A 25,506-nucleotide genomic window follows, 5' to 3' on the forward strand; every position below is an offset into this window, starting at 1 on the left:
CCAGGGTCACCCCAGCCAGCCAGCCCGCCAGCCAGACCGCACCACCCCACTCTCCCAGGGGCACAGGGAGGTCAAAAGAGCAATCCCTGGGTGAAATCAAACAAAGCCTTTTATCATTAAAGAACAGAGCACCGGCCTCAGCATGGGTTAGCATGGGTGAGGGCTCTTTTCTTGCTGTTTGTTATGCTTTTGAAACATGCCGTTCGTTACAGCATCGTTTGAGAGTTTCTTGCCTTTTATGACCCAGTTTGCTATAATGAGTAACACACACCCTCAGCCTGTTTGTTTCAGTCAGCCTGTCAACATGTCTGAGGCTGAGTTCTTTTTAAGAGGAGTTTTGTTTCTCGCGCTGGGTCCAAGTCGCGCCGTAAACGGGGATGGTAAAGGTCCAAGTAGTGCTGGTAACCACTGTCCACACGGGAAGCAGACCTCGGTGCATTTCTCTACGCTGAACCACTCCACAAAATGACCAGTCATCCAAATGTAAAATCTCTGTCTCAACTCCCTAACACACAGACATACACACACACACACACACACACACACACACACACACACATACCCCCCCCCCACACACACACACAACAAACAGGACGCTTTTTGACCAAAAGACAGGAAAGCTCCCCGGATCTCCCTAAAGAGGGATCGGAAAAGCCCGGTAAGTAATGTCCGGGAAGATGGGGCTAGATTGTCTAGTGTTCAGAAGGCCTATCGGCTGTCAGTGATAAGGCAAAGCTTTCATCTTTGTGGAAAGACTCTCTTTTATCTTTCAGGACAGATTCTGTGAGACCCAGTCTCTCTGTGCAAGTGTTCCTTAGAATTCCTTTTTAAAAAAAAAAAAAAAAAAAATCTAAATCAGAGCACAAACATCTTTTTAGAGTTTGATGCCAATGTCTGGATGCCTTTTTTCCCCACACATGTTGATGCTTCTGAGTTAGAGTCAATGGCAACAATATCAAATGAAACATTAGGCAGTTATCTGTCTTAACAGGAAAAATGTTAGCATTTCCGAAGCCACAGCAACCCCATTGGCCTGAAGGCACAGGTCCTCACATTACCTCATTTGTAAGTTCAATCATTCCAACTCACTTCTCGCTTTCCTGTGCTCTTTCTATAGGCACTGAGGGTACTGGGATTTGGGAGAGTGTGTACAGTGTAGAAAATTGAGTGGATTAACCTCTGCAACCCCTGTCATTAACATAGAACTATGCCAGGTCTTTATGAAATGTGAGCTGAGGGCCTGTCTGCAGAATAGAAGTGATGGCTGCTCCAGACAACAGCTCTCCTCACTGGACCCAGGTCTCTCCATTACTGAACACTTTGACTACTCTTGTATGACAACGGCAGAAATGTATTATAATCTCATATGACATGTAATTGCATGGGGTGAAATCGTTTTTCAAGCACACCATTATTCATAATTCATTCCATTGTGTGCCACGCAGGATTCAACACGAGTGTACCGTGATTCTTATAACAGCTTTGTATTACAATTATTTCTGTGGTTTTGCAGCTTTGTGTGATACAGATGGGATACATACACTAAGGGCTGACAGTCAAGCTGCTGAACTGTTGGCGTAGAAGTCACAGCCAACATATCAACAGATCGTGAGCCTCCTGCAGTATTCACACATTCGCAAACCCACCCACATTGTTCACCCCCATTTCTGATCTTGCTGATTAGCGAGCTGTTTTTGGCGCCTCGCTCCCTCTCTCCTGCTGTTGGTTAGGGTCTGGAGGGGTGAAGGCCCTGCTTTCAGATCTGCAGCCCCAGCGGGATGCTCTTCCTGTGGGCTGACAGGGAGCGGGGTGTCCCTGGGCTGGGGGTCCCTGTGTCTAATTGGCCTTGTGGAGATGTCGGCTCTGGTGCCGTCAGAAGACCTCCTGCATTGTTTGTGTGGTGTGTTTGTGTGTGTGTGTGTGTGTGTGTGTGTCCACATTTATCCTCTAAAGTGTGCTATTTCAATTCCGCTCTTTTGCCAAATTGGAGCTGTCACTTTTTTTTCACTGCTGCCTGGTTCCCATGGTGATTGCAGGCAAATGAAACAACAAGACTGGCCACCGTCCGCCTTTCCATTTCTGTCCTCCACTCATGTGGGTGGGAAGGGAAAATAATTATATGAAAACCCCATTGAAGTTCACTCCTATTATATAAAGTCTCAACATGGTCGTTTTTCTGTGGAGGCCATTTTATGTGATGTCTTATTAAAGTCCTGTTTACTTTCCACTGTCTCGCCTGTGTCATATACACAGAGGCTGCTCAAGGCTGTTGTGTTAGCGCCTGGATTCAGTTCCTGTAATTACCCATAATCCTCGGAGTCAGACAGGCGTGATTTCCTTCCTTAGCGAGTACACCCTGGATACACACCTAATTCACCTGGATTCAGGAGATTGTTTGTTTTTATCGACATGTGATTAGAAAGGAGTAAAAGCAACGTTGTTTATTTTAGCGTAGAGACCACCATGTCGGAGACATTTCACAAAAGCTAATTGCAGGTAATGAGAACAACTGTCTGTGATGGTTTGACAGCTGGCATGGAGGCAATCTTTGATTTCAAGCCAGCGCGGCTTTGTGCTGCTTCGTCTCGCTTCATTTCATTAACTTTGGAAACAAAAACGTTCCGGCAACATCTGGAATGATTGTCAGCGAGGCTCGGCGCAGCCCTACCTCAGGGTCTCCTGAGCGCACCTTTGCCTTCGGTCACAGATGGAGCGCCGGCAGGCTGTGTTTTGTCTTCTCGTTACGGTGTGTGCAGATAAAGGACGTCAGATGCGAGATATTACAAGAGCCCGGGGCGTGTCAGTGAGGCGAGACCGACTCCCACAGCAAGCACCCTGATGGAAAAACTTCAACGTGATGGAAGGCACTGTCTAAGGACGATGCATACTCAAAACGCAGCAGCTCAACCCCCCCCCCCCCCCCTCCACACACACACACACACACACACACACACACACACTCTCTAGTCTATACATTTCATCACAATCTGCAGAATCCACTTGAGTATGGTTTTTAGTTTCTAAATGTTATAACGCAATTACTTGTCATAAGGAGGCTGGTTTCCTCTGTCACAAAGTGTAGTCATAGAACCCCCAAATCGAGGTCTTAACCAAGCCCTTCATCTTGGCTTTAAACAGGCTTTTAAACCAGGTTCTAGGCACGGCTCTTTGACTTCTGTCATCACTGACGTGGGTTAGGGCTGGGCGATATATCGATATTTTAGATATATCGATATGTTTGTAAATAAGATATGGAATTAGACCATATCGTATATATCGATATAGTTCAAATGCGCTTTGTAATAGCCTAGGACTTGCTTCAGGCAAGCCGCTGATCGGAGCTCTCTCTCTCCACTGCTTCCCGCGCCCCGCACCCGCCCCTCCTCTTTCATGCACAGAGGGGGGAGGGGGAGGGCTATTCCGTCACTCTTCAACAAACATGGAGAAAGCAACAACGTCTACGGAGCCTACGGAGGAGAGCCCCTTGGTTGGTAAAAGAAAAAGCAGTAGCTCAATCATTTGGAGATGGTTCGGATACAAATTGTCAGATGAGCAACAAAAGCACGCTATATGTAGGGAGTGCCATAAGCACATTGCTGCCAGTAGTGGAAGCACTACGAATCTTTTTCACCACTTAAAAACGTGGCACAAAGTACAATATGAAGAGTGTGTGAAACTGCGCGCTACAGACGCCAGCACAAGCCGTCCCCAACCCGACAAAGCTCCAGCCCCAAAACAAAGCTCACTGCAAGCTTCATTTTCCCGCTGTGTGCCGTATGAGAAGAAAAGCGACAAGTGGCGTGGAATAACAAAGGCGGTGTCCTTTCACATTGCCAAAGACATGGTCCCTGTTGCAACAGTGGAACAGGTCGGGTTCAAAGAGCTAATTAAAAAGCTTGACCCGAGATACGAGCTTCCCAGTCGCAACTATTTTGCACGAGAAGCACTGCCGCAAATGTATAATGAAGTCAGACAGAACGTTGCAGGCCGGCTCGCTAACGTCACCCATTTTGCGTTGACCAGCGATATGTGGTCAAGCAGGACGTGTGAGCCTTATATGAGCGTGACCGTTCACTTCATGCAAGACTGGGAGATGAAAACAGCTTGTCTCCAAACAAGTTATTTTCCCCAGGATCACACCGGTGAGCATATAGCTGAGGCCCTGCAGGAGTCACTTGCAAGCTGGAAACTTCAAGAGAAGCATCTGGTTGCTATAACAACCGACAACGGGAGCAACATAGTCAAAGCGGTTCAGCTGAACGAGTGGCTGAGGATGCAGTGCTTCGGTCACAGACTACATTTGGCTATTGGTGAGTGCAGTGTATATTTTCCCGTGAACAAAAGCATAAAATGTTAGTTTTTCCGTTGTGTCTGTCTGCAACTTTGTGTTTTATACTGCTGTCTTGGCCAGGTCTCCTTAAATTCATTGTTAAATAGGTTAAATAAATTGATAATAATTTAAAATGCTAAAAGTAAGTTCACTTAGGCCTACAGGAAGATTTCAGAACCATGTATTAGATTATTGGATAAGAATTAGTGATGCATTAATGTGTTCACCACTTAATGTGGTAAAGGTTAGGTAACTTTAAAATGCTGGTTAGCCTGTTGATATCAAGGTGATATCAACAGGTAGAAGATATTTAGCTATTATGGTTTTCTCTGGCTTGAAAGAGCAAACTGCAAAGTGACTAGAAAGTAGGCTAATGTCACGAAGGCCTAAACATTGTGGAGTTTTTAGTGGAGTAGAAATATGAAGTAGCATTAAAATATAGCATAAATAACGACAACAACAAAACATGAGTAAATGCACAGTAGCCTATCATCATTTATAAATTAGGCTATACAAAAATAATAATACATAAAAATCACTTACAGGATTACAATTCAGAAAGTAACTGAATATAAGCTAATATTTTATATTTATGCCCATTTGATTAATAGCCCTTTATGATTTTGACAGGACATGGCTTGAATGACAAGCGCGTCACCCGGGCCATTTCTCTGTGCAAGAGAATTGTAAGCTGTTTTTCATACAGCTGGAAGAAGAGGAGAGAGCTTGCAGAAGTTCAGATTCAGCTGGGTCTGCCGAATCACCAGCTCATAACTGAGTCTGCCACACGCTGGGGATCAAGGCAGCAGATGATCCAGAGAGTCCTGGAGCAGGAAAGCGCACTGACCAAAGTCCTGTCTGGTGACAAAAAGACCAGGCATCTTATCCTTACCTGGCAGGACTTAGAGGTCCTAGAGGCAATACAAAAGGTCCTGAAACCTCTCCAGGACTTTACCGATGCTTTATCAGGTGAGGAATATGTCACTCTATCATATGTGAAACCTGTGCTGCACCTTTTTAGCGAAAGTCTCCTGGCATGTGAAGAGGGTGACAGTGAGCTTTGCAAATCAATGAAGACCAGCATTGTTGAGTACCTCAACAGCAAATATGCTGACCCAGCCACTACTGATCTATTAGAGATGGCTTCATTTGTGGATCCACGGTTCAGGGCCACCTACATCCCAGGTGAAAGAGTGGATACATTGAAGCACAGAGCTGTCTTGGAGGTGGAGACACTACTGGCTGATCAGAGCAGCGGTCACCTGACGCCTGACCTACATGTGCCCACTGTGCCTGAGCCTGCAAATGGAGAAGCAGCAGTTGCACCAAAAGCAAAGAGGACACTGGCAAGCTTCTTCAAGCAGCAACCAGCCACCACCACTGCACCAACCAAGAGGGAGGCCATTGAACATGAACTGTCAAGTTACTTGCAGTCAGCAAGTGTGGAGAGTGACACAGATCCACTCAAGTGGTGGAAGGAACATGAAGTTGTGTTTCCAGCTCTGAGCCACCTGGCTAAAAAATATCTCTTGGTACCAGCTACCAGTTCACCCTCCGAAAGGGTTTTTAGCTGCAGTGGAAATATCGTGACCTCCCACAGAGCATCTTTGAAGCCTGATGCCGTTGACAGGCTGGTGTTTTTGGCACAAAATCTGTAAATGAAGGAGGACATGCTTGTCTGTCTTCTAATGTCTACCTCAAGACAGCACTACTGTTTTCAAAGTTAAAAAAAAGAACATGTTTATTGAGTTTATAGTATTTTTCTTGTGCAACTGGTTGTTCAGATAAGCTATTAAGTTAACAAAAATCTCAAGCTGATGTTTAAAAAGCGTTTTCTTAAATTGAGCACTTTATTTTGTTATCTCTATATAAATGCTGCCCTCAGAAAAAGATTTACCTATTTTATTTTATAGGCTAATTTTATTTAAGATATTTTTTATTTAAATGTGCACCTTACAGAGCTTTGTTATACAGTGTTTATGTTTACATTTTATAGTGAGTTTTCAATAAACTAACTGTTTGGCTTTGACTGAGCATTTCATTTCACAGCTCTCACTTTGCAAAAAACATATCGGGATATATATCGTATATCGATATTCAACCAAAATATATCGGGATATGACTTTTGGTCCATATCGCCCAGCCCTAGCTGTCACTCATGTGAAACTGGAAAAAGCCCAGCTGCTGCATCAGCACACCGATCCCTCACATCAGCCATGAAGGTCAGGATAAAAACAATAACCATGACACTCAGCCTCCGCTACGGCTTTGGTTCCATTCTGCATGATAGGGTTGGTGAGTGAGGGCTGTCAGTCAAACAGAGGTGGACAATGGGCCACTCACCCCATCAGCACACACCAGCCCTCTCTGTCTCGCTGGCGATGGCTTCACCCCAACTCCATCACGCAGGAGCTAATGCAGGCTGACAGCTCCTCCACCCGCACCCTCCGTCAGGGCAGAGGAAAGCCAAACACATGCATGCCCCCGGAGGGAACTAGATAAACTCCAATTAACCCCCGCCTAAAGAAACAACACCGGGATGCCGACCCAACTCCGGGGATGACAGGGAGACAGCCATGCCAACACACGCACACACACACACACACAGAGGCAGTTGTCAACTCACAGTTTCGTTTCATATAAAAATGATAAATGCATTTGCTGTGTGTGTGTGTGTGTGTGTGTGTGTGTGTGTGTGTGCGGGCGTGTTGGTGGAAGTCCTGATGCAACAGGTAGGGAATGTGTGTGTGCCAGAGAGGGAGCTCAGTAAGACAGATGAGCGGCTGCAGGACCCGGCTTGCCGTGTGGCGCAGCCCTGCCGTGCCCGTGCCCAGAGAGGCTCTGTCTTCACTTCTGATGTGGCTCTGGAATGCCAGTCCCAAGACCCGCACACCCACAAGGGAACGAGTCCTCTCACAACAACTTCACATGCTCAAGACACCAACAGCACCAGAGAGGAGCCAGAGGGGGAAAGACCTTTCCGATACTCTTCATATTTCTGTATTTTTCCCCCATCCGTGTCTTACGAAACACTCCACATGCGTTAGTTCTGTTTTGCTACAATAGAAATAAAGCTCAAAGGAGACATGACAATAACATAAATGAAACTGAAAACAAAAACTCAAGATGTATTTACTGAAGAACTCAATATCCCATTTAAGCTTTTATATGAGTATCCACCCACCCACCCAGTCGTTCTCATTTACCTCCAACTCAACTTCCCATGATAGATCAGAGTTGTCTGATCATGCTGACAGCTCTTTGGCACTCTCTCTTAATGACCATGAGTGTGGATCAAGGCGCTCTTCTCGGCAATTACTGAGCCAGCAGTGTTTTTAGAAAAGAGGTAGAGGGGATTTCCGCATCTCCTTACCCTATCATTTGCCCCATATGGGATAATGTAAGTGTTTAACGTCTTCTAAGAGGCCACAGAGGGATCTGCTCTATCCCAAACAAAATGTTACCGAGAGAGATCATGGTCTACTGGAGCTGCACTTCAAACAAGAATGGGATAGAGTGGGGGGGAAAGGGTGACTTTCAACACTTACAATTGATGTGTTGAAAGATGCCAAGGGAGATTTAGGCCCGTAAAATAAAAATAAACTCTTTAATCTCCAATTTAACCTTGACTGCTGGGACGCTGGGATTGTTTTTATAATGAGAAAAAGACGTACAGTGTTATATTGTGTGGAGGCACTCAATGGAACAGGAAGATAGATCGAGAGATAGGGAGAGAGAGGGATAAAAAAATAAAGTCAATATGAATGTAAATTTAAGTGTTTTCAATAATAAACTTGGACGTGCCAGCCTTACACAACCACTGCATTCCAGGATCAGGCTTCTGTAGCCTTCAGCATTTGAACAGTTATGACACTGGATGGCAGGACGACAGACATCACCAAAGGAATTGGATGAACATATACTGCAGCTCTTTCATTGTCTGTTTTCTTGTCAAGATGTTTGCCAGACGAAAAGCAATTACAGTAACATTAGCAAAGCTTTCAATGGGGTTTGTCAATGATGTCACATTGTCAATGGAAACCACACCAATCTCAGAGAGGAAGAGAGAGAGCAGGAGAGAAAACAAGAACTGCTGATAATGACAGAGACAGACAAAGAAAGGCAAAAAGAGAGCACAAATGATAGTGATTTTTAGATGGTGAGGTATAAACAAAGATCCTTTAGAACGAGCTTTCTCAACCTTCTCTATAAACTTTTAAGCGACTGAACAAAGAGAGATCGAACTCTTCACTAGATGAGTTTGTTTCTGGAAAGAAAAGGAGAGAAGCAACAGGGAGAATGAGGAGTGGAAGAGATATTAGAAAAAGAGAAGGTTACATTTGCTAAAGAGAACTAAAGTACTACTACTACTACTACCACCACTACTACTACCCACTATGATGACTACTATCACTACTACTACTGCCTTAAATGGTTGGCTTGTAAACTAATCCATTATATTCATGAATGGTTAAATAATTAAGGACGCCGATAAAATTGAAGCCTGTTGAGGTCATCAGGTGGGCTTTTGGTAAAGCTCATAAAAGCCAGCCACCCATGAAGCAGGTCCGAGTTCCAGCGCCGCCCGGCTCTGCCCCTAAGCCACGGTGGGCAGAGCAGGAGGTGAGGCTTATGTGCCTCCTGTGCATGTGGTTGCTCATCACTGGCCCATGTGAATGCGGCCTGTGTTTGCGCCAGCCGGGGCCCATGTTAGGCTGTATTGTTCCCGCTTTCAGGGGTCTAATGAGGAACATTCATTCGCTCCGAGCACAAAGTGTTCTTCTCGGTTCCCCCCCAGCGCCAGAGCTCGATACCTCTCTCTCCTAGTCCTCTCACTCTCGCTCTTGAGCTCGATAACTCTCTCTCCTAGTCCTCTCACTCTCGCTCTTGAGCTTGATACCTCTCTCTCCTAGTCCGCTCACTCTCCCCTCTTCGTGCTCCCGCGGCCATCGGAGCGGTTAGATAACGCCTAGGTAACACTGGAGTCCTGGTGCTCAGGAGATGTTGGCGGTTGGAGGTGTGTGTGTGTGTGTGGGGGGGGGGGTTATGAATAGGTGGTGATTGTGGCATTGCCATCGTCGCCACGGCGACCCCTCAGCTGTTCCATTGGAAAGGAAGTGAGATGATTACTGGGTAAACGGACGGCTTTGTGTTCCGTGTGAGAGGAATAGGAAGCAGCTGCCATGGAGAGGAGCAGAGATGGCGGGAGAGAGGGAGAGAGGGAGAGATAGAGACTGAGACGGGCAGACAGAAAAGAGAAGACAGAAAGAGAGAGTGCTCAATAGGGTCGAGTAACTCAGTATCTATGGTTATTTGGTTATTTAGTATCTATGTCTTCTCTGATTAAAAAAGGTCAGAATGATTGTAAAACAATCGACTGAACCATTCTATGTGTTCATTTGTAAGATTTGTTCAGTAACAGATTTGAATGTAAAGTAATGAGTCACCAGAATATCGTGCAGTGCATGGACTTGCAATGCACACAAAGACGAGGCCTCCCATGTAAATACTAAGCTTGGAACAGTTAAGTTTGCTTTAGATATAGCATGGCCCCGGCCAAACACAGGGGAAAGATAAGGTATGGCTTGACACTACGCCAGGATGTGTCTTTACCGTCTCAGGCAGTTTTGAAATATCAGTGTTTATGCGAAACCTGCCATTACACTGAAATTAAACGTCAAATGGGAGAAAGGGAACATCAGGCGGGCATTCCCCCTCACAGATCTTTCACATAACTTACCTTGAGCTAAATCATTTCAAGGCCATAACCTCGGTAGATGGGCTGTTTCTTCTGTTGAGCATCAGGTTTAAAATTACAGCTCTGTACGCTAGTAATTACTACCTGAGCCTACATGCAATGTGAGACTGCAGTTAGAGCAGTAAAGCTAACCCATTTAAACCCAGCAGAGAAAGTACATCCACTGCTACTGTCCGATCCCCTCCCTCGGCAGGTCAGAACCCAATACATGAAACCCATGGGAAGAGTTCTCTACCCACATGTGCTCATAGCTCAATACATTAAACCCAAAATCACTCCCTGTTTTTAGTCTCTTCTTTCACATGCTGTGTTCACTCCCCCCCCCCCCCCTCTCTCTCTGTCTTGCCCTATCTTGTGGTATTAACCCTGTGGTGCTGATAAAACAGCCGGCGTAATAACGTGTTATCAGTGGGAGTAGGTGCTTAGTGACGCTTCCCACAAGAGAAGGTCGGCTCCAGAGATGCAGCATGAGCACGTCGGAGGCTTTAGCTCCCGCTGAAAGTTTGCATCTGCTGCAGGCTGATGTGGAGCCGAGCCGAGCAAGCGTGTTGAAATAACTCCTTACATTCAAAATTGCCGACTTCTTCAACCGTGTTTTTTTTTTGTTTTTTTTCCTTTTTCAAATGAATGGCCCCTGGAAAAAGAAAAGTATAGTGTGTTTGAGATATTTTGGAGAAGCGGAGAGAAGAAGTGAAACGGTTCTTAAGTAGCGGCGACAGAGTCTGAAAGCCCAGGAGGACGCTTGGCGGGGTTGGTGTTTAATTTAGTTTCCTGAGAGGTAAATGGCGGGCGCAAATGGGCCTAAGATGGAGAGTTTATTTACGCAAGGTAATAAGTGAGAGTCCTGCTCTGTCATAACAGCCTGACATCATCCCGCAACACAGCTCGGCTTTCCCGGTGCCAGGTGGAAGTGTTTGGGAAAAAATGTTTGGAAAAGTTTTAGAACTGATTTAACTTTTGGATAAATACACATTTTGTGGGGATCATGTCATCAACCTGTTTCGGTAGATGCCCCACTGCCCAAAACCCACCACACAGACACACACACACACACACACACACACACACACACACAGCTAAGAGAGGCTTCATCTCTCACACACTCTTCCACTCTCTCACTCTCTCTGTGGCCAGTTGGCCTAATTACAACAGCAATAGGCAGCTAAGTGAATCCAGGCCATGTCTATATGGTTTTCTGAAGAATTCCTCCAAGCGGACTTCGAGCTAGATTTTTGTCCTCTCTGCCTGCCCGCCTGCCTCCATGCGTAATTTCTGCGAAACTGAAGCAGACAATTTGCATGCCTTTCTGATGGACTGTTGATTTTCTCCCACCCAGAGCATTTTTCCCAGTGAGCTGGGGCGTCAGGTCCAGTCCAGTCCAGACTGTTTGGCCATGATGATTCCAGTTTTCAGCGTAATATTGAACAAACTCCAGCTCCAGACTGTTTTCATTGCGATGATCAATTAAGTGGGTGTGGTATGACTCTGCTAACAGCACCTTTGTCAGTAATTCATGTTATTCAGACTTTGCAAATGTGTGAATCAGAGAAGCCAAGAACGATTGAAATGATACGTTTCAGAGCACCATGAAAAGGTTACGATGAAAAACAGGTAATAACTAGAGATGCACCGATCGACCGGCCGCCGATTGGAATCGGCCGATTTTCACGTGATCGGCCACGACCGGCGACCGGCCAGTCAGTCTGAGACATGCCGATTTTATGCCGGTCAAATGCACTCGCACGTACTTGTAACAACATCACACTCACACAGCTGAGTTTGCAAAGTTTGATGAAGCTAGGCCAACAGTCAGGGCTGGATAAAGCGCTAATACTGAGTTTTTCTATGCAGCGAACGCTGTGCTTTGCCATATTGCGTGGAATTTACTATACTAAGCTGTCACTTCAGGTTACAGTGCTCATCAAAGCCCGTCCTTGCCGCTAATTGCGTGCCCACAGCTGAACCACAAGCGCTATCAATAAGCAGCGACATAGCACGGCAGGAATAAACATAGTTTTGCTTCGGTTTGCCAACTTATCATGTATTCTTTCACACTACTACAACAACTAAGTCCGATTTACACATTTAGAGGTTTATTTCATTACCTTTTGTCTGATCACGCCTGTATATTTCTTCTAAATTCGCCAAAAGTTAGCATTCTAACGTGTCATAAACTACCGCGACCGTGATACAAAACATATCATGCGTGGTGTCGTTGGAAAGCTCCTGCATGACGTTATGCCATCCAAATATGGACACTTCCTTAGTATCCGCAAGCAATCGCGAAAGTTCAAAGAAGAGTGTGGACTGAGAATGTAAGTCATTTGCTGTGTTTCAAGGCTTCTCAAATTTATTTATTTTTGTTGTCATTTTCCAACATCTCAGCCTATGTAGCACTAACTTCAGTTATCAGTAGGCCTATTCTGACGATATTTACAGTTGGATATTGCATATGGATGTGAGAAGAAAAGAAATAGTGTTCCTAGTGCATTTCTACATGTGTGAAATGAATGTCCCACACTGGGATTACTGCAGCTGAAGAAGACTTGAAGAAGAATCTGTCTATTCACATTTTTCTACCAGCCATTGATAAGTTGATTACATTTCTAACATGTTGTATTAAAAAATATATAGGCTAGAAAATAACTCTTTGTTTGTGCTGTAAAGTGGTTAGAAGAAATTAAATCGGAATCGGCTAAAATCGGTATCGGCCGGTCAAACTCGATGAAAAATCGGAAATCGGAATCGGCCAAAAACTTGCAATCGGTGCATCTCTAGTAATAACCTATTCTGCAGTCATCAGCTTTGCACATCTGTCTCCTGGCTACATTCTCTCTCCTTGAACAATAAGACAAATGAACTCAATGCCCTTATAACTGGAATGATGGGACTTCCTTTGGACTTAAGTCCAACATATGGCGGTGTTGAGAAGAAGATTCCTTCGCCATATACAATGTCAGATTTCATAGGAGAGAGGTCACGCGTCAGACCCACAGCAATGTGAGGGCTAAACCCTTACAATCACATAGACTGACCCACGCGATCCACGGGTTTACATTTGATTGGGCTGAGATTAGGGCTAAACTGCAGTTATTATGTTCCCATAAAGCAATTTTAAGGGCTCGTCTCGGATCTCCCTTCCCGGCTTTACTGCGCCACGGAGAGAGGCACATATGCCAGTGTCTTCTGATGTGAAGTCAGATTTTCCAAATGGCTTCCTCTAACCGTGCCAGGCTTTGGGATCCATTCCAGTGACTGGTTAGATCAGAGGGACGTATTTATGCCGCTCTCAAACTCCCAAAGTCCTGTTTGTACAGGATTAAAGCTTGTTATTCATTGGTTGAAATGAAGAAAACCACTACGCCCATATTATGTATCCCGCAGGATCCACACAGCCCATTGCCATAGCGAGTAAATACAGTAGATCTTCCCCTGGTAACATGCACAACAGAGCAGTGATGTCCGCTCATGCGTAGGCTTACGCAGGTATGTGCTGACCACGGGGTTCATTCATTTGGCCCGCGAGCCGGGGTGAGCCACCCGTGGGGGGGGGGTGCCTGTCACTGGGTGGATCCACACACTCTTCCGATGGGGCTAATTTGCAACAGCACTCACAGGTTGCCACATGTTGTTTCCGAGAGTGACTCACAAAGGCCGAGCGCAGCGCAGAATGAGAACCTCAAAAACCTCTGGACCGCGCGCGCTCACTAGCTCAGAGGAGGGGCCAAGCCCTCGTGTTAAATTACCCCCCCTGTTTTTACACCAAACATAATTGGGGACTTATTAAAGTCTGCCAGGGGGGAAACCAAGGCCCTGCCATCTCGCCCTGCCTCAAGGCTCTAGTGAATACCTATAACCCCCCCACCACACACACACACACACACACACACACACAGAGAAATGTGCTGTAGTTGTGCCTGCTATGGGGCTGGATAAAGGGGAGCATACTTGGAAGGAGAGAGAGAGATAGAGAGAGAGGGAGAGAGAGAGAGAAGAGAGAGAGAGAGGGAGGGATGAGGATGGACGTAATAGCCTGGATGCCTCTCATACCTTAATGATGGGATCCCAGAGAAGCGTGCTTCACTCAACCACCCGGTGGAACGTGGCCATATTAGTCTTGACACGCAAGAGTGGTGCGCGGGTTGGGACGAGAACAAGACAGGTAGATAAGAGCGAGGGAGAGAGAGAGAGGGAGGGAGAGAGAGAGAGAGAGAGAAAGAAACAAGAGAGACAAAGACAGACTGGAGGTGTGAAATTGAAAGAAAATGGAGGTCAAAAGTCATTGAGAGAAAAAATGTAGAAAAAGGGTGATAAATGGAGATGGATGAATCAGGTCGGGGGGAGCCAGGGGATGGTGTTGGGGGAGGGGGAGGGAGATGGGATGGTTTGAAAAAGCACATATTGCAAAGTTTTCTTGGTGCCTAAGGCCTTTTTCCAACCCGAGCCGGTCGCATTCGGAGGGTGTCAGTCATGAAAACGCACTCACACAGATATACACACACATTTTCATACTCACACACACACACACACTCACACGCATACACACTCTGGTCCTCCCGGCGGCCCTGGCTGCTTCATCACAGCCCCTGCGTGTGAGGTTCATTACTCTCACTGATGTGGTTAGCTCTGGAGGCGCTCGGCTCGGCGGCACGCTGCGCTCGGGCTGTTTAAATATTTCAGAGCAGGAGCGGCGCACGGTGACAACTAGCAGCGGCGCTCGGCAATGTACGCCCCACTAAATTAGCCAGGGGGGGTGTGGGGAGCAGGGAGCCCCCTCCGCCGCACAGCGCTCCACACCGAGGCCAGACACGCAGAGCTGGGAGCACCCCGGCGCTCGCTGGCCTTAAATCACAGCCCGGCGCATTCGAACGGTCAGAATGTGCTTTATGGATGACCTCTGTCTCTCAACATTTACCTCTGCCCTGCTCAAGCACACTGTAAAACAATGTCTTAACTCAAGAGACGTCAACAGAGATTTGCAGTCACTGAGATAGGATGTAAATACGGAGTACTGTTAAAGTAGTGAGATAAAAGATAAGGCTGTTCTTTCCCCCTCGACCCCTCTTGCTGTTGTTTTAAGACCTTTTGCAGGGCGTGAACATTCCAGGCGCATTTTCGGCTACGGCTGGTTGACTTTGGTGTGGATTTTTTTATATGACATTGTTGTCACAGTGAGCCAATCAGCAGAGCGACGCAGCTGTTTACAGAGGAGACCTCTACAAAGAGAAGCCCACATCGTCCCCCTACCATCCTCTATAAACATCCAAGTGAGACGCCTCCATAACAGCTCGGCTGTTTGACATTCTTTCAATGAACCACTATCTTATAAAAGAAAACCACATTGTAGAAACTCAGCCACCATAGTCGGCAGAACGAAAACAACAAAATAAGAGCGTAGTCCTGGTGAGTCTGACAGGGTCACCACCACAGCCTGGTGACAGTTGTCATTAGATGGACACCCAATAATAATCGCACAGCGAAGGAGGGGGGGTGCTATTTATTTTCTCTCTTAGAGGACCAAAACAGAAACAGACTTTCATGGTTTCTGATGGAAGTGCCACATAAGAGACCAAGATGGAAAAAAGACAAAGTCAAACACTAACAGATCTTCCACTCTCTGCGGAGAGCAAAGACTATCACAAACACATGGCCAGCACTAGATAACGATCTTAATAGGGTGCGAATTGACTTCCATCAGATGAAAGCCACCTCTGATCCAACTGTGTCTGCGTCGGCAGCTAAAGATAGCCGTAGCCAACCTGTCTGAACAAGACAGCCACTAAATCAAAAAGGTGTGTTTGTACATATATACCGTATAAAAAAACACAACCCAACCCTGATTCAAGAGAAGTCTTTGAAGCACACTATTCACAGCACACCTGTCTGAAGAAGCTCGGCAGGAAATCAAATGTGACATGGCATAAGAAAGTGTGCAGAAATGTGCCGAAGTGTGATCGCTAGTTAATCTATTCAGCATGCACTGGCCTGTACGCTGCACAGCTCGGTGGAAGCTTTGCATTAGAAGCTATTCACCCAAGTAATTATTCTTGGCACAGGGCTTAGAGTCACCTCTGCGGAAAGCTGCTGAATATCGCATTTCTGAAATATTATTGCACTGATGCATTTCCAAACTCCAGTATTTTTTGCCTGTCTGCAAACTCTCAAGGATTTAATTAACTAGCTGGCAGCTCAGATAGGATCGTTTATTAACATATCCAAATTCAATATTGGTTTTACAACTCTGGCGAAAGTGAAAGATTTACACTTAATTTATTGCACAGAACAATATTTTCTGATTAGCATCACAATATTTTCTTATTAGATTCATGTACAAAGATAAAGACAAAGGCAAACACACACGCACACACACAGACACACAGACACACACACACACAAAGACACACACACACACACACACACAAAGACACACACCTGTTGCCTTACCTTTGTAGGAGAGCCGTAGCCGTGGGTGGACACTCTTTGTCGCCTGGATCAGGTTCCACCCTGAGGCGGCAAGCAGGAGAAAAACGATCGCCAGCATCTTCACTTCGACGCCCGAGCTCTCACATACACACACTCACACACACACACACACACACACGTGCCCGTGTGAGTACACACACACACAACACTCACACCTCGGCTCTCTCTCTCTCTCTCTCTCCCGCTCTCTGAAGCCCCGTGGACAGGGGGGGACGCCCGCTCAGTCTGGCCGCCAAGTGTCAGTGATCCAAGTGGAGCCGCGCAGGCTGTGTTTCTCTCATCATCATCATCACCAGTGGACGGGAGGAAGGATCCGTCTCACAGCACGCTCATCCGTCCAGCACTGCCCTCTGCCTCTCAGGGATACTTGGAAGCCCTGAGTAGTGTGTGTAGATGTGTGTAGTGTGTGTGTGTGTGTGTGTGTGTGTGTGCGTGTGTGTGGTAAGTTGTCACTGCCCCTGTATGAAGCTGCTGCCGAGTGAAGCTCTGTCTGTTTCCAGCTAGTGTCCGGAGTTGTGTTAACACTGAGCAGCGCTGAAGCAGCTCTGGCTGCCTCTGGTCCCGTCACTCTATCCCAGACAGCAAATACATTCCACAAAGTCAAAGTGTGTGAGTGCCAATGAGTGTGTGTGTGTGAGTGTGAATGAGTGTGTGTGAGTGCCAATGAGTGTGTGTGTGTGAGTGTGAATGAGTGTGCGTGTGTGTGTTTGCGTCAGCTATCATGTGCCGCTGTTGAAGAGTTGAAGGCTTGGTTCATCCCAGCTAATGAGAAAGAGGCTCTTTCTCTCTCCCGCTCTCTCTCTCTCTCTCTCCCTTTCCCTCCCTCTTTCTCTGTCCCTCCTGTCTTTTTCTGTGCTGCTCTCTTTCTGCAGGCAATATATTCTCTCCCTCACTCTTTTTCTACTCCCCTTTCTTGTCTCTCACTTTTTACCCACCCTCTCTGTATGCCTTTCTTTTCCACTCTTTCCTGTGTATTTCCCTTCTCTTTTCTCTATATTCTTCAATATCTTTTTTTCTGTTGCTCTCTCTCTGCTTCAGTGGGAGGCTGTGTGTCCCTCCAGAGCTTGATGAAATACTGCCTCTCCACGTGCCACTCAGTGATCCTCCCTCTCCCCTGTCGACTCCCGCACCTCCCCTGCTGCTTACACCCACTGCAGCCAGACTCATTTGCCCTCCTCCTCCTCACCCTCCTCCTCCTCCCACTCTCTCTTTCTCTCTCCTCCTCCTCCTCCCACTCTTTCTCTCCTCCTCCTCCTCTTTTCGACCCTCCCTCCCTCTTGCATGCTCTCATTCTGGTTCTCACTCTGGCTTTGTCACTATCTCTCTACCCCCACTCTCTTCCTTCTCTCTGCCTGTCCTGCTTGTCTCGTGTGCTACTTCCTGATACATTGGGCTGGGCTGAGTCTGTCCAGGAGCCCCCGGTGCATCTGGAATGCGGGGCAGGTTAATGTCAACACACAGTAGATGTGTTTGGATGACTGTGCCAGTAGAGAAATCGGAACGTTACCTGGGGAGTGAGCAAGCACCTTTTCACAGTCATCAGTTTAAAATGATATTCATGGAGGCTATTTAAATATCACCCAGGAACATTCAGGAAATCGAGGTACATTCAGGAGGATTTAATCTACAGAAAAAAATAAGCTGTTTTAGCAGTTTTTTTATCAGACTTTATAAGACTGTGTGACTGTGTGTGTGTGTGTGTGTGTGTGTGTGTGTGTGTGTGTGTGTGTGTGTGTGTGTGTGTGTGTGTGTGTGTGTGTGTGTGCGTGTGTGTGTCTGTCTGTCGGTGTGTATTTGTGTCTTTCTGACCTTGAAACATAGACAGAGTGTGTGTATATGTGTGGAGAAGAGCGAGGCAAGAGAGAGAGAGGAGGAGACAGAGAGGGGCACACTATGAAGCTCCTCAGGGCATCCTCTCAGCCTAAAACAAAAAACTGTCATAGAATTAATTTGCTCAACCCCCATCTGTTCTGAGGTCAGTGTCGGAGCCATGGCAGCATCCGTGGCAACTGCTGCGGTCGTATTGACTCCGTGTCGGCTCCAGCACTGTTCAGGCCCCGCTAACGTTTACCGGAGGCTATTGTTCCAAGCAACGTAACACTCGCACTCTCCCCACCTCTCCCCACCTCTCCACTCCCTCTCCACTCTGCTCCGCGGCCTGCCGGTGATTCATGTGCTCCTTTCATCTCTCCGCCGAGCACTCTGGGATGCGCGCTGTGAAATCAGAGTACGCCACGCTCCCTCAGGCTCAGTCACCCACCACAGTGAGTTTGCCCTCCAGACCAACGGTGAATGTAATCAGCACGCCTTTGGCTCTCCTGAAAATAGAACAACAAAGAAGAAGTAGAAGAAGTAGAAGAAGAAGAAGAAGAAGAAGAAGAAGAAGAAGAAGAAGAAGAAGGGTTGGATGTTATCAGCGTCTGGCTGTGATTTGGCGTGATGCCGGTTTCGATAGAGTTACGTTTACGTAACCATTTGTGTAGCAGCTGGAACTATGGTTGGTGTCCAATGACAAACCGGCAGAAGCGTGTTTTTTTTCACAGACGACCTTACTTCATTTTGAATGCTAATCAAATCTCACAGTGACCTCATGCGTATTCAGTCAACCTGCTTAAGTCATCTGGTATCGGGTCTGGCTGTTTAGCTTTTCTTAAAACGAAACGCGTGTTATCAAATACAGTATTTTGTTATTTTTTAAGAATTACGGCATGGAGCTGGATTCTGCATGTGTCTTTATTGAGAGAATATGAGGGAAATCATATTGCATTACACTGCCGTAGCTATTATGCTACATGTCATACAATGAACAATTGTGATACTATATATAGTGTGAATAGTGCATCTAATCTCAGATGAAGTCAGAGGCTTGAACATGATTGAGTTTCAACGTGCAAGTTAATCTAAAATGATTAACAATAACAGGACGGCATACAGTATTTGTGTTCTTAACTCTGTTGGAACTGTGTGTCCTTATATTTGCTGCTGCCATTGTAAATCTACCAGGGTTGCATAAAAGATCACCCAATCACACAATCATCACAAAATTCAAAAGAGTAAAGATGTACATTTCTTCCATGACAGGCAATCAGCTTGGACATTCTGGGGAAACCCAGGATGAATTGTCACCGTATTCCAGTCCGTTCTCCTCAGCTTCACATGCTGCAGATGTCAAAAGCTTGAGAGTGTTGGTTCTCGCTCAACTTGCTGTGGCACTATGCCTTTCCATACCCACGCTAATTGATTAGCAGCATATGTGGCCAACACTGACTTCACCCGTATTAAGCGTTTGCCCATTGTTCTACCACAGCGCTCCTGGCACTGCTTACTGGATCACAAGAGCCCCGACTGGTCGTTAAGATCCATTCCCAGCTCTGTGTGGAAGTCACTACTGAGAACGGGCGCTGGATGTGTGCTCCGGCCCCACAATGCATTGCTCTGCTTGTGGGCTATGGCTGCGTTTGCTGAGGGGGGGTTATCTGACAACTTCCATAAGGTAAGAGAGAGGATGTTTATGTTGGACCGGGAAACAAAGGCGCTGGCGTCGGTACCGCATCTGTCCCGTCCACTTCTCTGGGACCATTACTCACGTCCGAACCCCACCTGCATCTCAACAGTTCTCATTCCCGCCGTCCAAATGCATTTCCGGCCTCTTTCGTTATTAGCGTTAACGCCGCCGCCGTATGCGCTTGTGGATTTTTAATATACGTCGAGGATGGTCTGTTTTATATGCAGTCAGTGCTTTTATTTTTTTCCCTCCCCCTCACTCTGCAACTGTGTTTGATCTTATCTGTGGTATGTGTCAGAAAGCGTAACCCCCCGTATGCATCACATGCAGGATGCTGCCAGCCGTTTCCAGAGCCATCTGAGCGTGCAGCGTTTTGTGTCATGTGAAACCCATCGCTTTCAAACGGCATACTAATATCGTGTGTGTTGTAAAAGAAAAAAGCACACACACGCAGGGGGAAATCATTTCTAAAGTCTGGCTTTACTGTAAATGCCTCGGCTGTGTTGTCGCGAGGAACGCCGTGCAACCCTATCTTCAGATGCAGCGCTTCGATCCCCCCCTTTGCCACCCCTGTTTGTCCCGACCCCCATTGGTAATAACAGTGATCATTGTGCCAAAGGCTGGCAGAGGTGCCCTATAATCTCAATTTCTCGAGCCACACCATTGAGAAACAGCAGGGCCGTCAGACAAAGAGAAAGGCAATCACTGAGGGATGGAAGGAGGGATTGAAAGGGTGAGATGGAGGGAAAGAGAAAACTGGAGAAAGTGAGCCATTGTTTGGCCGTGACCATGATTCCTCTTCACGAGTGAGTTCTGTAAACATGGATTATATGGTTTGCGTGCCACTGTAATGCATTTAAAAGTGCTCTATAGGTTAGCCATAAAAATGCAAAACATTTGTGAAGACAATAAATCAAACTGACATAGACCAAAAGAACAACTTCAAACAAACAGAGGGAGAGAAAGAGAGTGCAAAAAAGAGACAGACAGAGAGAGAAAGCGAGAGAAAGAGAAATATGATGTGGTAAAGATGGCATTGGCCTTGTTGAAAGCCGTGCCAACACACTCGTTAGATGCCACTCCACCAACGCACACTTTCCACTTCACCCCCCCCAATTCTGATGCCTATCTCGCCACAAAGAGCTGTAAAACATTTCCGAAGAGCATAAAACATTCTCAGCTGTGCAATACAACCATCTCACAAAACTGTTGGAGTCTATTCTAATGGTATATAATTGGACTCTGGCTCTCATATTTGTTTGAAATCTGTCAAAAATGTCATAGCCAAGAATTATGTTTCGTAATGAAGACATTGTGTTGTCCAATGCACAGTACACTTAAATGCAACTGAACTGACAGCTCGTGGAATGGCTAAGTGCTGTCCAGTGGTCCAGTGGATGAATGGATGGATGTGGAAGGGATATTTATGCCTGAACAGCTTGTTGCTTGATAATGTGTTTATGATTTAGAGGATGTTTTTGCTCTCAATTGGTCTCCACACTACTTGTGGATTGGTCATATACCAGCAAGTGGTCAGTGGCCGAAGGCCTAGGAATTCTGATGTTATGCTCGCAGTATGAGAGAGACATGAGGAATGGACTCATGAACATTTCTGTCAGGCTGTAGCCCACATCACTCATTCCACCTTGTCACCGTCATCCCGTCAAAACAACATGACAGACAGGGCTCCTAACAGTGGAGGTCTGTAACATGGAGACTAACTCACCCAGCATGCTCCTGTGTCAACTGGCTCTTGTCCTCCACTGTCAATCATGGCGTGGCTCTCCGGTCATACTGCTTTCATTTGGAGCTTCCTGCCAGCATCCTCTTAGCCGCCCTCTTATTCAGACACACACACACATACACACACACACACACACACACACACACAATGTAAGCTAGCGCAGTATGGAGGAGAGTTGTTTGATTGAGTGTTAATACTGAACATTTGTTTTAATACGGCATGTCTGCCGGCATGGCTGCTTCTCTTTCATGCCCCCATAATGCAATGAAAATATTTTCCCTCGTGTTAATGTTGGAATTACAACGGCAAGGCCTCCGAGAGGCCAGCGAGGGCCAGCGAGACACAGGGGTCCGTCTGCTCTGGAGACGCTCACACACACACACACACACACACACACACAGAGACAGAGAGAGAGACACAGACACACACAGACATAAACCCAAGCACACATGCACACACACACACACACAGAGAGAGAGAGAGAAACACAGTGTCAAGGACCGCTTGGCTCACAGCAGACCCGACATAAATGGGGAGACCACACCGTAGTGTTCAATGTATAAATGATATTTATTTACATAAGAAAAGTCAGTATATGTTATTTAAGCAAAGTGTAATGCAATATGTTGTCTAGGGGTAACAATAAATATAACTAAACAAAAGCTAAACGCAACGAAGACGAAGGGAGTTCTCCGCAAAGGCTACGCAGTCGGAGAGGGCTCTCTCCATGTTCTCCCCAACGGACCACGCCACCAAATGCACCAGAGCAGAGAGAGACAGAGCGGACATGGAAACCCCGGCCTTATAGTCCAGCCCATTAAGTCCCAGGCGCCACCCATGCACTCAGCACCCTGCAGGACAAAGAGATAGGCACACGTAGAATGAAGGGGCGGAGCCCCAGCAAGAGTCAGACTCCTAAACAGTCCTAAGACCCAGGGTCTTAACAGTACCCCCCCCTTCAAAACAGAGGCCCACCTAAGTGGGACTCTGCGCTAGTCAATAACACAAATATTTAAACAAACAAAAAACAATAAAGTATTTCAAGGCATAACATCAATCCTTAGTCCACCATAATGTACAGTATAACCCAAAACCCCACTACACAACCTTAGTCTAGATGTCACACCAACCACCACCAAGTGCATTTCCCAATCTCATTTCCCCCATACCCCCAAACCTCCACTTCCTGTTCCACCAGCAATCCTGGTACCTTGGAAAGCACTTTTAAGATGAACAGCAGAAAAGGTAACAGGAACAGAAGTCATGAGACAGGAATTATTCAAGTAGTAAGGTTGCAAAACATTGGGGTTGTGTAATGTGTGCAGGTATGTTAGAGGGTTATGGTCTAAAACACCACCAATGACCATCACCCACTCCTACATACGCATCAAAATGTTCGAAGGCCCACACGACAAAACCGCCGAAGCGTTAGGGCATCACCAACACCCATGTCGCGTTCCATGATTTTGCGTCTGTCAAGGCAAACGCGACAAAAACGCCGACGCATTTGCGGGGCATCACCAACATCCATGTTAACCTCAGGTGGTGGCGGCATCTCTGGCCACACTCGCCCTCCTGCCAAATTATTCCCCAAAATCACGTCAACTCCCTCTACAGGCAATGACGGACTAACAGCCAAAACAACATCTGCCTTCAAAAGCTCGGACTCCAAGGCTATCTGATGCAGCGGAACAGAAATCGTATTCATCCCAAAACCTCGGACATGAACAGAAGAACCGGTGTCGGACTTAGCAGAAAAAGGCAAGATAGATTTCAATATAAAGGATTCTGACGATCCAGTGTCGCGCAAAACACGCACCGGCACTCTCTCATCGCTCCCAATCATTGCAACATAACCTTTCGTGATGAACGGGTTGTGGACCTCACCAACACCTCTATAAACAGGCAGTTGTTCTGAAAACATCCCCTCCCTGGCTGTGTCAGCACTCTCACTTACTGAACACAACACAGTGGAATCACTACCTGAAGTGACATTGGATCGTCCACACAACCGCTTCTCATAACGCCCAACCCTTGTAGCACAACCAACACCCTTTGGTGGACACTTACCACGTCGCTTGTCCCGTAAAACAGGGCATTCATTTTTCCAGTGACCCTTCTGCAAACAGTAATTGCACATCTCGGACTCAATTTCCCTCATATCAGGATCATGTTTGGATGTACTAAAACGACGGGGCCGAAACACTTCGTCATTATGGACACCGAAACTTTGCTTGTGGACCAAAACATATTTATCAGCGAGCTCGGCTGCCTGAGCCGCTGTTTTAACATCGTTCTCATTAATATAAGTGACAATACGTTCTGGTAAAATGTTTTTGAACTGTTCTAATAAAACCATTTCACACAACCCTGCAAACGTCTCTACTCCTTCAGCTGTACGCCAGCGATTAAACATCGCAGCCAACTCACGAACCACTTCCAAATGCGTTTGTTTATCGTTCTTATGCCAAGTTCTAAATCGTTGTCTGTATGCTTCAGGGACTAATTCATACGCTTTAAGGATAGCTTGTTTTACTACAGCATAATCTTTCCGCTGATCGTCCTCCAACGCAACATATGCCTCCTGGCCTCTGCACGAAATGACACTCTGCAAAAGCAATATGCGCTCCGAATCTCCCCAGCCATGATCGTCCGCAAGCACATCAAACAGAGAAAAGAAAAGGTCGGGCTCGCGTTCATCAAACTTGGGCAGAAGTTTAGCCATACGAGATACCCTGTCTTGACGTGAAGAGGGAGAGCCAGGTATTTTCCCCTCATCAAGCAGGTTTAAACGCCGTTCTTCCTGCCGCATTTTGTCATACTCTAATTCCCTATCCTTTTCTCGTTCGCTCGCCAATAATTTGTCCCGTTCAAATTGCAATTCCAACAATTTCATCTGCTGGTCAAACGTTAACCCTGACGTGAGTTGAGGCGTTGAAGCCTGCACCACTGGCTCCGGATTAATCGAGATCACCTCTCTTTCGCCCAGCTCATCCATGACTAACTGAAACAATGCGTCCTTCTTAACGCGTCTAGGAATACGTGACTCAAATCCGAAATGCTCCGCTACTTTAACAAGTTGCGCTTTAGTTAAAGTTTTTAATGTATCTGCCGTAGGGGCGGCCAAAAACACACTTGTTTCCATTCAAGTACATTACAACCAAACGATTAGCTAAATAGCTCCAAAACCAATGTTATGCCAAACAATACAAACCAAATCCATACAAACTCTCGCTCAAATTTATCATTAACAAACACACACACGTCTTGACTAAAGTGGTTCCCGACACAATGAAGGACTAAAGATTTAGACTGGAGCACCCCACATCTAGTTCCCCCCGCAAAACAAAAGGCCTATTTCCAAACTCTAACTCTTCACGTGTCTTCGTGATTGAGCTGAATTCAGCCCCCCCTCGTTCAACACGCAAAAACAACAAATAAGCAGGAAAGAAACGAAAAGTTTTGGCGGTCTCACCTAAGGCAGGGTGTTCTCGTTGCTCCAAGGAAATCCAATTGGCTAATATATCTCTTCTTTGTAGCAGAAACCACCGATTTACTAGACCAAACAAGACGTGCGCTCAAAAAGTTTGTTCCAGCTAACAAACACAATGATCCCCGGTGGGACTCCCATGCGCATCATAACCATCTAACCAATCACTACGGGGGTTTCCCCAATTAAACATCAG

General features: G+C 46.3%; 1 protein-coding gene across 1 annotated transcript in view; it reads right to left on the reverse strand.

The window, feature by feature from the left end:
• sema3e (sema domain, immunoglobulin domain (Ig), short basic domain, secreted, (semaphorin) 3E) overlaps nt 1–17,370 on the reverse strand; it is a 49,847-nt gene extending 32,477 nt beyond the window's left edge. Inside the window, exon 1 of the mRNA XM_062548164.1 lies at nt 16,533–17,370. Within this exon, the coding sequence (XP_062404148.1) occupies nt 16,533–16,629 (97 nt within the window). The 5' untranslated portion in view covers nt 16,630–17,370. The remainder of the gene's footprint in view (nt 1–16,532) is intronic.
• Nucleotides 17,371–25,506: the final 8,136 nt, after the last annotated feature.

Source organism: Sardina pilchardus, chromosome 10 (genome assembly GCF_963854185.1).
Source record: "Sardina pilchardus chromosome 10, fSarPil1.1, whole genome shotgun sequence".
NCBI classification, from domain to species: Eukaryota; Metazoa; Chordata; class Actinopteri; order Clupeiformes; family Clupeidae; genus Sardina; species Sardina pilchardus.